At 43.7% G+C, this 14,232-nt stretch overlaps 1 protein-coding gene across 5 annotated transcripts in view; it reads left to right on the top strand.

The window, feature by feature from the left end:
• Positions 1 to 13,805, top strand: part of RNF130 (ring finger protein 130) — a 54,103-nt gene extending 40,298 nt beyond the window's left edge. For 2 of the 5 annotated variants that reach the window (XM_051631007.1, XM_051631001.1), the window contains one exon: positions 1,630 to 1,842. In XM_051631007.1, coding sequence (XP_051486967.1) covers positions 1,630 to 1,781 — 152 coding nt within the window. In that variant the 3' untranslated portion in view covers positions 1,782 to 1,842. Of the gene's footprint in view, positions 1 to 1,629; positions 1,843 to 7,259; positions 8,773 to 12,563 lie in introns of those variants that run through there. The other 3 variants (XM_051631004.1, XM_051631003.1, XM_051631002.1) reach the window with 3 other exon arrangements.
• Positions 13,806 to 14,232: the final 427 nt, after the last annotated feature.

Raw genomic sequence — 14,232 nt, 5'->3', positions numbered from 1 at the left:
TCCTCTTTTCAGATACTAATTGGAAAAATGACTTAATGAAGGAAAGTTTTAGAACTTCAAATAGCCCTGTCAAGTCTCCTGTTTAATTTTTTTTCCATTTATCAAAATCTTGAAATTGCCACTGTCAGTCAGCACCTTGGCAAGATAGCTGTAGCTGAGCAGAGTTAATCTGCACTGAAAAATAGCTTGGGAAAGCATGGAGCAAGATGAGTTGTGAAGCAGGAATGTCTGCATTTCTGGGCATTTCCACATCGTCAGGAAGAAGAGAAAGGATCATGTAGTGTCATCCAGATGTGGGCATTGATAGCAGTTGTATTTCTGCCTTGCTTTAGAGCTCTTTTTTTTGTCATCTTTTGCTCAGTCAGATCTGGGTCTATTTTTATGGCAAGGGCTTCTTCCAACTGGCAGAGTCCAGGCCTCCAGCAGAGTGTTTTCCCAGTGATGTTCCCTCAGCACAAACAAAGGGCTGATGGAAGGGGTGCTCCTTTCCCTAGTGACAGGAATGAAGAGGCAAACATGTACAACTGTATACTTTGAAGCAGACTTAAGAAAACTAGTAACTGCAGAACCCAGAGCTGTCAAAAATCTCTTAGCCTTTAACCTCAACAGCTTTTTGACTAATCCTTTGGGATCTAAGGAACCCCCACAAATGCTGCAGGCTCGACTACTCATTTTAGTCAGTTTAAAATGTGTATGATTTATTGTTTCTTTGACATTTTGTGTTCCTCTGTGCCAGACGAAGCATTTCCTGTGGTGAACATCATGCCAAAGATATGGCAGCCCCCTTTCACTGCCATTTTCATTAAATGTCATAACAGTATACCTGCTTTTATGCTGTTCTCCATATAAACAGGATGCTGGCATACCAAACAGTAGTTATGGTGGTGTTTCAGGAGGAAGCTGAGGGCTTTTTCTTATCAGGAAACAACAGTAGCAAGAATGAGGCCACATAACATGCTGATGCAAGGAAAAGATGCCAAATATTCTGCATTAAAACTCAGATAAAAACATGACCTGATCTTTTTTTTTTTTTTTTTTTTTTTTTTTTTTTGCTATGTCCTTCCCACGGCCTAAACATATTTATTTAGAGCTGTAGTTCTGGAGTTGTGTGTATATATGTATCTAACCATGTATATATATATGTCTGTGTGTGTGTGTATACACACACACACACATTTTTAAATAGTTCCTGATAAAAGTAAACATTCTCTAGGTGATAAGAAAACAAGGAACCAGCTGCTTTCTCTGTTTCATAATATTCATACACTATTACTACTAAATGGTTTAGGTAATGATTTAAAGGGACCAAGTAAGCACATGTTGCTTTCCTTTGTAGGGAGCAGTCAGAAATTACTGTATAACAGTGTTTTAAAGTCCAAAAAGCACCACTTAAAGTTTTCAGTAGCAGGTGGAGTTTCCTCAAGTTTAGAAGTGCTCAAACCTCTGTGTGTTTTACTAGTCCTATAGGAATGATGTCAGGAGGACAGACACTTTTTCATGCCCTGGCCTTATATAATTAATCATTTTTCGTTCACTAGTTTTGCATAGGACTATTTTATTTTTTTTTTTAGTATTGGGAGTATTAACTTTAATATAAATATTTTGTTCCTTTTTTTTTCTGCCCCACAGAGCAGAATGGTATTGAAGAAACGCTTTCCAGCCGATTGCCTTGGAGAGAGACACCTATTTTTATGCATCATTTATCGATCATGCAGCACAAGCAATTATCTAGTACATTCTATTTTTTCATAAAATTTGCTGATGCCAAAGCTTTGTATTAAGGAAAAAGTGAAGAAATAAATAATAAAAAAAAAAGAACAAACCCAAACTTGAATTATGAAATCTTTACTCTGTGAGAATTTTATTTTTCGTGGACTTTGTGTGTTAGTATTGAAGTCTTGGCAGCCTTGTGTAAGTTGTATGAGGTGCTATATTTCCTCTGAATGATTTCATCTTTGGAGACCTGTATTCTTCTCTCCTTTTGGGACGTGCAAGCTAACAAGTGGAAATCTCAAGCAGTGCTGTTCTATGATGCCACCCAGCACTGGAATGACTATTATTAGTGATTGCTCAATACCAGCTCATTAGGGGAAAAAAGCTGGTCCAAGTATTTCCTGTATTTTCCTGTTAGATACTTCTAACAGGATTATCTTGACTCCAGCTGAGAATTAATTTGAAATATGAACATTTTCTCCATTTCTCCTCATATAATACTCCTGTGTTGCACTGGGAGGATTGCAGTGTGGGTTTTGGCTTTGGGTCAGGCTTTGCTGAAGGTTTGCAACCCTGTTTTCTCAACATACAAGTCATAAACCTTTCCTGTCTTTTGCTTTCACCTCACCCTTCGATAAAAGTGAAGCTACTTCAAACCTCTTCTTTCTTCCTAATACCAAGGAAAAAGGTAGCATTTTCTCCCACTGGTGTCTGTGAAACCTTTCAGGGGCTAGTTTTGGTTCAAACTGAGCTCATGAGAGGTTGATAATGGTCTTTACTGTAGAAGCTCTGCACACATGTCCCTTCTTGCCACAGCTGTTTTACTGGTGAGGAGGCAGAGGGAAAACATCTCTCATCACTGTCCTCACTCAGGCTGTTCCACACAAGTTTACTTGTGCAAGCAGTGTATGAGTAATTTCACAAGTCAGTTAAAACATGCAGATCTAATTCGTAGCCAAATGCTAATGCTTGAACTAATTAGATGGGTAAATGAAGGTAACAAATCAGTACGGACAATGCAATTGATAGAAGTTAAAACATATTCTGCATTTAGTTGTTTTTGTTGTTCTCGTATCAAGATGTAGAGATTTGAAGCTTAGTGCTTTCTAATTTAATTAAATTAACAGAAAACCAATTTTATGGGAAGATTTAATAATTTTATGTATGGGGAAATAGAGGATTTAATTTTATTTTATTTTTATGTATAGGCACTTTTAGAATTTAGGAACACAGCCAGAATCTACATTAAAATAGTTTCTTAATTCTTATCTGTCCAGCAGGCTTCAGCTGAGAAGGCAGCTTTTATAATAAGAAATGAAGTATGTGGTGTCTTCAGTACATTTTAATAGAATTATTTTTCAGTGTGTCCTTGTAAAATTTTGAAAGGAACGTGCAAACAATCAATAGAGCAGTAACTGCATTTTGAAAGACTGGAAAACCCCATGGGACTTTCTCATGAAGAGAAAAAACCCTCAAAATACTGTGTCTGAGGATTGTCTCCCTGTGCAGTGTTTGTCAGCTGAACCTCCTTACCAAAAATGGAGGAATGTGGTTAGAGAATGATTTAGGGTACAGGCTATGAAATAAAAGGGTGGCCTTTTTTGTCTCTTCACCCATCTCTCAACAGCAATAGTAAAATTGCTAAGTTTGTGTTTGTCTTATGCAACAAAAATCCCTCAGTGCTTTTTAATGCTGTCAGGAGGGGTGTGCAGGGGCAGCCTGGGCAGCGTGGTGACCAGAAGAAAGAGGCACCACAAACAGCTCCAGTTCACATTTCCAGAACAGCAGCAGCAGAAGTTTAGTGCTACTGCAAACAAAATGGTTGACAGGACTTCTAGTGCATTTCCCTTCTTAGAGGGTTTAAATAATTAAGAGCCATCTTTTAATTTATTTTTTTTAAGCCTTTAATTGTCTCAACAAAGAGTTAATAAAAATACAGCCAGGTTAATTCCAGGTTAAGCTAGGAATGTAAGTTTATCCTGTTAATGAAATAACTGTATTCAAGGATGGACTCTGCATCATCCCAGAAACTCAATGTTTTAACTCTGGATGGATGCAAGAAGGAAATTTCCCAGTGTTTTTGTTGCCTGCCATGCTTTCAGATATCCACAGAGAAAAGGTGAGTAATGTTACTCTGATAGGCAGAATCACAACAGTGAGAGGAGTTGGGAAGAGCTGGTCCCTCCTTCCAGCTGTTGCAAGGAGGGCAGGGCTGACAAAAGGGTAGAATAGGGTGTAGCTCATGAGGGAGCAGCAGTGCCTTGCTGAGCAGCTGGTTACCACGGAAGGAGACTATGAAATAATCTTGCTCTAGTGTTCCTAAACAGAGAGGGTGTCTAAAACAGATGGTGTGAGATAGGGAGTGCTCCGACTGGATTGCCACAGTGTCGTGCCAGAGGAGCTGTGCAGGGACTGCAGCTTGTGGCAGGAGATGGCCCTGATTAATGACTGAGGACATTAAATATTGCAGATGGAAGGAACACCAGGGGATACTTACTGCTGATGCACCAGCAATGCTACAGCCATGTTGTGTCTCTTGAATTTTTGGCCTTGATGTTTTGCCCACTCCTGTAGCACCCTGTGGTACGTATAAAGATCAATTCCAGCGTAGAATGTTTATTTTCAGACTCAGTACAAGTTACCTGAACAGTTCTTTTTAAGTATATGATGAAGAATTGTGGGAGACAGCACTGAAGGATTCATTTTCATGTATTAGAAATGAGAGCAGACTTCCCATTTCTTTCCATACCTCAGGGATAAATCTTGATCCTTCTCGATAAGTGCAAAATAGGAAGAACGGCTTCATAAGCCGAATGTGGAACTGTGGATGTTTCTACTTGTCCTTAAAATACATTTGTTCCATAAATTGAGTACTGGACTGATGCCACATTTTTAAACAAACAGTAGCAATTTTCTACATGAGGAGGAGTGGAGCTGGGTCACTGTGCCCTGCTGACTGTTTCTCTAGCAGTAAGTTGTGGGCAGTGGTACCGACCTGATTATTGGAGCATCTGAAGATTGAGTGTTGAAAAGCCCTGAACAGCAGCTAGGTTTTCTGTGCTGGGTGGGCTGTGCTGAACAGTAGAGGAGAGAGACATTGAGGAAAAGAATGAATGATGTATCCCAAAAGCCAGGAGATTTGTATCTGTATGGAAATATGTAGCCTCCCTGGCAGTGGGTGGCTTAAATTTCTTTTGCCAACAAGCAACAAGAAGAAGTCACAGTAAAGAATGTTAGAGGTGTTGGATATACAGTGCTCTTCTCCAGATTAATTTAAAATATTTGTTGTCAGATGACCTGTCTGCCTTTTGATTAAATCTCTCCTTTGAACCTGCTGGAGTGGGAGCCTGGGCACACACAGAGGAAATGATGGCCTGGGCTGTCTGCTTCATAATCCCTTGTTTGGTTTTCGTGTAATAAAAACAAAAGCAACACTGAGCTTGTAGAATCCCCTTTGTTATGTTTCAGCATTGGCTGTTCAGTATGTGACATTTCAGTGGGTGGAGATGAAACATCCACTATCCATGGCTTATTTCAACTGCAAGTGGAGACTCATGTCATCACAAATTAAATGATCCTGAACTGTAACATGTTTCAAAAAGAATCTTGAAATCAGTTGTATCTGGTATAATTTCAAAGTAGTTTCAGGGTTTTTGTTTGAAGACACACTGATCAGCTGGAAGTCATAGTTCCAAGTTTGTTCCCTCAAAAACTCAGCTTTTTTAATTTTTTTTTTCTTTTGATTTGAAGCATTGCCCAGTTTTACAAACCTGTAAATATGGGAGAGGGTCCAGATCTTGAAAGTGGGTGTTCGTCATTCCTTACCACCTGCTTCTGCAAAGCATATTCTAACACAGTACCCTTCTTCCACGTACATGGGTGTATTCTTCTGGCAGAATGAGCAATTCACTCCCATGCAATGTAACTACTAATTGCAATTGTTTGGGTTAACTGCAAGATGAAAAATAAATTAATTTGTCTTTGAGAACTTCCCCTGGTCTGTGCAAATGCTGGAATGAGTGTGTGTGCTGGCTCTTGGTGATAAAAGAGAGGTTTGAAGGGGGTGTAGGCCAGCAGGTATGTTGCCCAGCTTCAGTTTGCTGCTGTTCTGAGCAAGAGTTTGACTTGGGCACACAGTTGCTGTGCAGCTCAAGCTAGAGTCTGCTGCAGGTGAGGAGGGCAGCTTGTTGTCACAGCTTGCAAAAGGAGTTTGCGTGGAGCCTCTCTAGTGTGCCTGGCTCTTTCAGCCAGTGCTGGTATGAAGCCTCTGCTTTGACAAGTGCAAAATTCATCTTTGCTTCTGCTTTTTCAACAATTCTACGGATCTGATTATAACTCTGGCTTTCTCTTTTTAATCCTAATAAGGACTTCTTTCTTTTTCTTTTTTTTTTTTTTCCTTGTCTCCTGGATGAGTGTGGAAGGAGAAAAGGCATTTTGCACAGTAGCTGCTGAATTCTTCTTCCCTCTTACACTTTTGTAAGCTCTTTATTTCACAAGGGTGTAGTCTGGACTCAAAATTTGGCAAAGAAAGGAGGATTTAATCACCTAAACTCTGCCAGGGCTAAAACTGCAATCCCCTAAGTGTCTTGCTTCACTGATGCCTGAAGCTGGAGGCACCTTGGTTTGCTAAGTGCCTTCTTGATGAACTTGGAAGATTTTCAGTTGCTCCAACTTGGCTCGTGTGGCTGCCTGGCACATTGTAATCTAAGCAGCCTTGCTCCCAGCTAATCCCCCCTGGGATCAAGAAACCAAGTAATGAAACGTTTTGGCCAAGGGCCTGATCTGATAGATGCTTTCAGAGAGAACCATTTGTACAGGGGTAGGGCTGGGCTCCTTGCACAACAAACCTGTGGGTTTGGAGAGCCATGGGAACACTGGGTCACCAAGGAAAAGAATGAACTTCCATTCCTCACACTAAGCTACTCAGTGCTTGTTTTGGGTGTTACCAAAACTGGAGAAGACTGTTGGTTCTCCTTTGGTTCTGTGCAAGGAAATATGTAGGTGCCTGTTTCTAGAAGGTGGCTCTAGGTGGATGGAGGTTGCTGAGCTCTGGAAGAGGTCAGGCTTCCAGCAGCAGCAGTCTGAGGATCCTTGGTGACCTTGAGGTCCAGGAGCAGAATTCCTTTCAACCTGGTGCCAAAGCACTTTGTGCTGGAGCACAGCATAGGGAACCGAGCACCTACCAAAGGTTCCTGGGTTTCTCAAGGAAGCACGTGCCTGCTTTACAAGGCTGTAAATCAAAGAGCAAGCACCAAGCGTGAAACTCCAGCCTGCCCCAGCCTTGCTCAGACTTGACCTGTTTTACCTGAAAGAACCACTTGTGGTGGGATTGTTCATGCAGAGGGAAAGCAGTTGTGTTGAACTGGCAGGGAGCACACGAGCGGGGGTGAACCGCTTCACGTGGCTCTTACTGGTTTGTGTTAAAGGGCGGCTATTTTTTCCACACACTCTGTTTGCAGCCAGCAACTGTGTACGAGGATGAACTTTCCTCAGTTCTTAGGTTGTTTACGTCTATTCCTAACAAGGTTTTGTTCTCCCTCTTGTAGGTGGTCACTTCTTTCATCGTAACTCTCTGTCCCCTCGAAGCCTGGTCTACGAGAGCGAGTTCTCAACCATCGAACCTGCCTTGGACATGTATGACGAGAACAAAACCTGAAAGGAATCCATGCTCCTTCCTGGCCCTTTTTCCATTTTTTTCATTTCTCATTCCTATTGTTGTGTACTCTTTCCATGGATCTCCTTTGTCTGAAGAAGAGCTGCTTTTTCCAGAACACGAACCCACCTTCTCGATTGCAAAGATGAAGACCAGCTATGGTGGCTTCTGAGGGTGGTGGCATCTTTGAGCTGACAAAGAGCTGCGTGCCAGCAAGATTGTCTGATGGAAGTTGCTGAGTAACAGCATGGGGAGCTGTGTCGGCCCAGCCGCGGCGATGCAGGAGAGGTTTTATGATGGTCCTAAGAGTTTGTGTTGTACTGCAAATGTGCCTCTTACACAGGCATCTGCTCTTTCCATTTTTTTAACTGTCCAGCTTGTTGGGCAATGTCTGAAAGGGAACTGGTTGTAGAGGAGATGGCCAGTGACTGGTAAAAGCACTTGTGTATCTCGGTCAATCCATAACCTTACTGTGAAACAGCCCCTTCTGAAAGGGACTTATAAGTGCATTGAGTTTCCTACAACCCACATAACCCTGGACAATGGCAAGCCAGTCTGATGTGACAGCTGCAGAGAGGACACGCATTTGCAGAAAGATTTCAAGGAACTTGCTGCTTGTTTTTCTTTTCTCCAATTTGATTGACGCAGGAGAAAAATGGCCTACACAAAATGTACTTTTGGTCCTTCCGTGTGCTCAAGTCAAGTGAGTCTCTTTCTCTAGAGAGGACATTCACAGAACCAGCACTTGATCTACCTGAAAACCATTAGACTTTTTGAAATATGCAGGAATCTAATTAGCTTTCTTTCTCACTTTTTTTTTTTTTTTTGGGGGGTAGGAGGGTTAAAAAATCCACTGAATTTTTCACTGAGGTTTTTTAAGAGCCAGCATGTTTGCATTACACAGAGAAGAAAGGAGGAAAGCTTCTTATCCCGTTCTCCTGTTGAGATCTGCAACAGTTAAATAACAAACACACTCTCTAAGCTGTGCCCTTTCCCACTGACATCAATAATGGGAACGCAGAAAGCAGCAGAAGAAAGGAAAGCAGCCACCACTTAGACACTCTGCAGGAAAAATCCATTTTACCAGCGGGTGACAAAAGAGGTGGGGAAAATTATATTGTTTGCAAGTTTCTGAAAGAGCAATGCAGAAATGGGGAGTGGGAGAGGAACCTCTGGAGTTAAGTCATAAACAGTGTTCCTCAAATGAGCAGATGTGGAGGACCAAGTGCTTCTGCTCCACCTTTTCCTACCGGACAATGCGTAGCTGTTTAATGAATGTTTGGATTTTTCTCCATTGCAGTCTAAGTTACTGTAGGTGTAGAAACACATTTGTGTCCTTGTGACGTGCAGCAAAGCTTCACTCTCTGTATAGGAGCCTTGAGAAATCAGTTAAGCCAAAAAGAAAGGTAAGACATACCCTGCCACGCTTTGATTTCATATGCTTTTGCTACAAGCAGGGGGATTTCCCCTCCTTTATTATGTTTTTCTAATGGTATGGCAGTCGCCTTGACATATATCCTTACCTGATGTGTGGTTCAGCTGTGTCTTTTAACACGGATGTTTAAGAGAAAAAGAAAACCCCAGCTCTGTAAGATGAGGAAATGATCCTCTTTGCTGAGCATGCTTTGACTTTTGTTGCTGTGCATCAGCTTTATTTAATCTGATAATTCAAGGGTGGGTGGTGTGAAGTGTAGGGAGTTTTTTCTCGTAATGCCTACATTTGTATTTACCAAATGCACTTTTATTGTCATCCAGCTCGCTCCAGAAATACGCTTGAACCCCAGACTTTTTTTAAGAGCACAATTTGAACACCCACTTTCTCCTACAGAGCAAAAGTGAAGGTGGCAGAAAACGCCAGCTGGTGGCTTGAGGAGCAGGTCGTGGGCAGCATCCTTCCTGTCCTTGCAGATGTGCAGGGTGGGGGCAGCGCCGGCGAGCTGGGGCAGAGCTGAGCTGTGCTCAGGCCTGTACAGGGCTGGGGGATAGCAGAAGGGCTGGTTGAGCAACCCCAGTTGTAATTACACCTGTGAGATCCCAGCAGGCAGGCACGTGAGAGTGGGCAGCTTCCGAAAACAAGCACCCCAGAGAAATCTCACCACCTCCCAAGGATGCTGGGCGGCTTCTTGTTATCTGTGCGGGGGGTAGTCAGGTTGCAGTAAACCAACAGACACCTGGGTGTTCAGGGTTAAATACACAAATGTGTATTTAACGTGCAGAGCCTCCCCAAAAGGGGTTTGGGGTGGTAGAGCCCCTGGTAGCACTGCACAGCAGGTCTGAGAAAATCCTGCCTGTAGGGGCTGCCAGAGGGATTTGCCCCAAGGCCACCAGGAATGTGACCCGGGCACAGTTTCGGCACAAAACCAGAACTGGTGGTTTATCAGCTCCAGTTGAGACCATTTGCCCCAGCTATGCACCAGAATATATATAAAAGCTAGAAAAGGCATGGATATTAAAAGAAATCTTAGAAAATATGAAGCCCTCAAAGACAAAATAATAAATAACGTCATTTGTATTTTGCTAGATCTCCTCCTTTCTCACCAAGCATCTTGGTTTTAAGCAGGGGGAGGGAAGATTTGCCTCTGTGGAGCTCAGGGTCTGGCATAGTGATATAAAAATGCATTTGTGCTGTAGCATCTTGAATCAGGGAGCTGTTGATTATAACTGACATCCCGGATCTGGAAAATCTTGCAACACTGGAAAAATTAAAAGCTTGTTCAAGCAATTGGTCCCTGCACGCTAGGACGTGCTGCAGCAGGCCTTCTTCTGGTTAGTCAGATCTAGGATGGGGAGGAGGCACCACAGCAACATAGGTGATTTTTCTGGGCTGTGCTGGTAAGTTTGAGGTTTTCCTTTTAATATTAATCAATATTTTTAAAAAAGCTTGATGAGCATCGTTGTTCTTGTTCTGCTGCAGTGGTGCTGTGTGTGGTTGAGTCATTTCATGGAAGTGAAATATTGCAATCTACCAGGAAACTGTCTGTGCCAGTAACCTGGAAAATCATGTTTAAGGTTTAAAAAACCTTAAGAAGGGTGCTTTTTAACAGAAAGCATTAATTTTATGACTTCTACATATGAAAAAAAGCATTTATCTCCAACTATTTTTCCCTAAACTATTTAAACTCTAGCACCTCACTTTCTCAGCCTCACGTTCGATGAAAGTTTTGCATGTTTCCGTGAGACATTTGTAAAATCAAGGTTTGCTTGTGTTCTTAGAGGATAATTGCCAGTAAAAAAAAACCAGACTGTTAAGTGTGCTTTTTAGCTATAATACTAACATTAAGTATTAAATTTCAAGCATGTTAAAATTTACTTAAGGACACAGTCACTCCCTCCAGTGAGCTCATGTGTTGGTCTCTGTTTGCACTGTCCCCTTGCTTCTAGGACTCTATAGGAATAGCCAGATATCCTACATAAGCCAAAGAAAGACCAAAAATAGTTAAATAAATGTGTTTAGGACCATGTTATGCGACTTTTACACATCTGTTTTCATTAAAAAAGCTCGTGTAAAAGAGTGCAAAGGCTTGGGAGAGCCGAGAGCTTTCCCAGCTGCTGAAAAGCAGAGGGAGGTCTGCAGGGGCGCGCTGAGGCTCCAGGACTCGTTTAGCCCAATTTAGGTTTGAGATAATGCCCGAGTCATAGGTCATGAGCTGAAGGATGAAGGCACCAGGGTTGAGCTGAAGTTCAGGCAGCTCTGCAGCCTGATTATCAGGGAGTGACTTAATTGCTGAACATATGGTGTGTTGGTTTTTTTTGCTTAGCTAATAGTCTGGAGCCCTGCAGGGTGGGGAGAGAAGGGCAAGGGGGGCTCAGGGCAGAGACCCCACCTTGAACTTCACAGGTGAAGCTTTTGCTCCTTTCTCACCCCATATTACACATCCATACATGACCTAATTTTCCAGGCTGTGCAGAAGAGTGCATTATGTGCCATGGCAGCTTGCATATGTGTTGTTATATTTAAAGATCCCTTCACTTTTCCCTTTCCCTGTTAGACTCACTGCACAGCAGGGCTCTGCCATGAGAGCAGCCTGTGCCTGGCACGCTGAGCAGGGGAGGGGCTGAGAGAGGGAAAGAGGCTCCAATTAACCAGGTTTTGGGGAAATCAGGAGAAAGGTGGACTGTACTTCTGCTGGTTGGTGCTCATTTCTGCTTTGTTTCCAATGGCTTTGAAATAATCAAGAGGAAGTGGTGCCCCTGCCCCTACCTGGTGGGATGCAGTGACATGAACAGGGCTCCAGCCTGGATTTTGCTCCCAGTGTGGGACCACGGTGCTGGGCAACCCCCCCTGCCTCGGTGATGTCCCATCCTGTTGGCCAAAATCCCTACCTCACAGGGGCCTGTCAGGTTTATCTGGTGCTTGTGAAGTGCTTTGCAGGGGATGAAGCCACTTGCATGAGCTTTTGCAAAGCAGCACTAATTGACACCCTTTTATGTGTCATTTGTTTGATCTTTTTGTTCACCTACCGTTTTTAAAAGCCTGTAACATTCCTAAACATTCTTAATTCTCCCCAATTTCTCTCTGCCCTACCACCCCATCGATTACTACTGGTTTCCTCCTCCTCCCAAGGGCCCAAGGTCACCATGCAGGCACTGCCATCCACTTGGCCTCCAGCATCTCCCTCATCACTGTGCCATCACCATGCCAGGCCCTCCAAAGGGAATTCAGGGCTCCCAACCAGCACCATGGTCCATGGGAGCATGGAGCTTCCTGGTGGGTTACTCTCAGCCAAAGCATGTTGTGTGGCACATGTGCTGCTGTTGTGGGATGATGCTCCTTCTGTGGATCCCTGCATGGAGCATCCTTTCCCTCTTCAGCCCACTAGACTCATGGAGATGCCCAGATGAACAGAGATGGATGTGTAGGTTGTGCAATAATGTCTGAATATTTATTTTTTTTATTACAATAATGTCCAGGGTCTCTAGGCGTGGGGGGGGCCTGTAATATAAGTTGTTACCCAAAAACAGCCTCTTCCCTGAAGAGTTAATAATTAAGTATTGATATTCCTGCAAAGTAAGAAGTACATAGGGTTTTGCTGGAAAGACAATGCTATTTGGGGTGATTTCAGTACAAGGCTGGGGTGTAACATGAGCCATTGTCATACAGCTGGGACTGGGGTTTTGCAGCCCAAAAATCTGCTGGACGTGCACGTGAAGGGTCCTTTACTCCTGCAGGCACAAACTGTTCCCTTCTCTGTTGCAGCCACCCCCAGATCACTGCAGCTGAGCCCCTCAGGAGCAAGGAGCTTTCTGATCTTTGCCCTGAGCTGGGCTGTGTGTGTCTGCTGTGCTGTTTGCCTTTTTCTTTTTCTTTTTTTTTTTTGCTGCTTCCCATGTGCTCTGGGGCTCTAACTCGGTCTTCAGCTGTCTGAACCCCGCAGGGGACCTGAGCCCAACAGAGCCTCTCTGCTGGGTTGTGGCAATGGCGTCAGATCACTAGATTTGCTCTGGATCTGCCGTGTCTGTAACACCCTCTGCCTGCCTCGGGCACTAACAGCTTTATCTGCCCGCAGCCTCTGCACCTACCTGGGCTGCACTGGGAGGAGCTTACAGAAAACATCTCAGCCACTTTCCTGTGCTCCAGTACATGAAAGCTGAAAATAAAGTTGATGCTCTTTGCTACTCTCAAGCCAAGAAAGTTTAATAGGGCGTTTGGGGCTGTAAAAGCACAGCTCCTGTTGGCAGATCGTGCGGTTCCTGCGTCCCGACGTCCCAGCCTGACGGGGCTCACTTGGAGTTTGCACTGGAAGGTGCTGCCTGAAAAAGGAGCCTTCTTGGTTGAACCACATCAGCAGGTAGACTTTTTCCACCTTGTACACCTAGACTTAACTCCCCGCACTGGTAAGATCTGCCACACTAGTCCTTTCAAGGGGAATAACCTTTCTGAGCAAACTTGAGTGATCGCATCACTCTTCTGCTTGTCCAGCCAGCCCTGCTGCAGTTTGCAAGTAAATGTTAAATACTAACAGCTTCTCTGTACGACTAAGCCTATTCAGGATCACCTGCTCAAGGCCATGGCTAACTATGCACAGAATGCCCCGAAGCAGGATCATTTTATCCCAGCAGAGAGGGCACTCTCCAGCCTTTGGGCTTGGGAGGCTGCAGCAAGCAACAACAACAAAAACCCAATTTGTGTGTGAAGTGAAAAGTCTGTTTCACCTGGCCTGCTGCAAGGTGGACCACACTGGTGTGACCACGTAACCTGAAAATGCCAGCAGTGACAGGAACACAGGCATGGGCAGTGCACTGCCCTCCCCACAATCGGATCTTTCCCAGCCCTTGTGAAACTGTAGCTTGACAGCAGCAGAACTTCTTGACATGTTTTTGGTGTAAGTATAACACTGTTATTGTAGTTACGTGGTATATGCCAATATGTTACCAGTGTATACCGGTTAGTTAGGGTTTGCTAATGTACTACATTTCAATAAAAAGCAATTGAAAAGGAGTTTGTGAGCTTGGTGTCTCTCAGAATGCAGGAGGATGAGAGCATTGCTCAGGGACTGCTGTCTCTCCAGAGGTATATGTATCATAGGACAGTGTGAAACAACAGTGTCAAAAGATTCATTTTCACAGAGGCTTTTTCCCACTTTGCTGTAAATACGGCTTTATTTTGCAATACTAGTGCCTTGAAATCCTAGGCTATTAAAGGCCACTTGGTTCAAAGTGGCTGGTGAATACACAGGAGACACTATTCCCCCTTCCCACAGTGTTTGCCACCTGAAGGATGACACACAGCGAGCAGGAACAGAGACAGAAACACAGAGGAGGATCCTTCAGCATCTTCCCCCAGTGCTTGAACCCTTCCCACAGCACATCCAGCCTTCAGAAACCACCGTGCTGCTCCTAAACACGGCCATGCCATCAGGATGAAG

This window comes from Apus apus, chromosome 13, assembly GCF_020740795.1.
Source record: "Apus apus isolate bApuApu2 chromosome 13, bApuApu2.pri.cur, whole genome shotgun sequence".
NCBI classification, from domain to species: Eukaryota; Metazoa; Chordata; class Aves; order Apodiformes; family Apodidae; genus Apus; species Apus apus.
The sequence above is the reverse complement of the archived record's forward strand: the minus strand, read 5'-3'. Positions and strand labels throughout refer to the sequence as shown.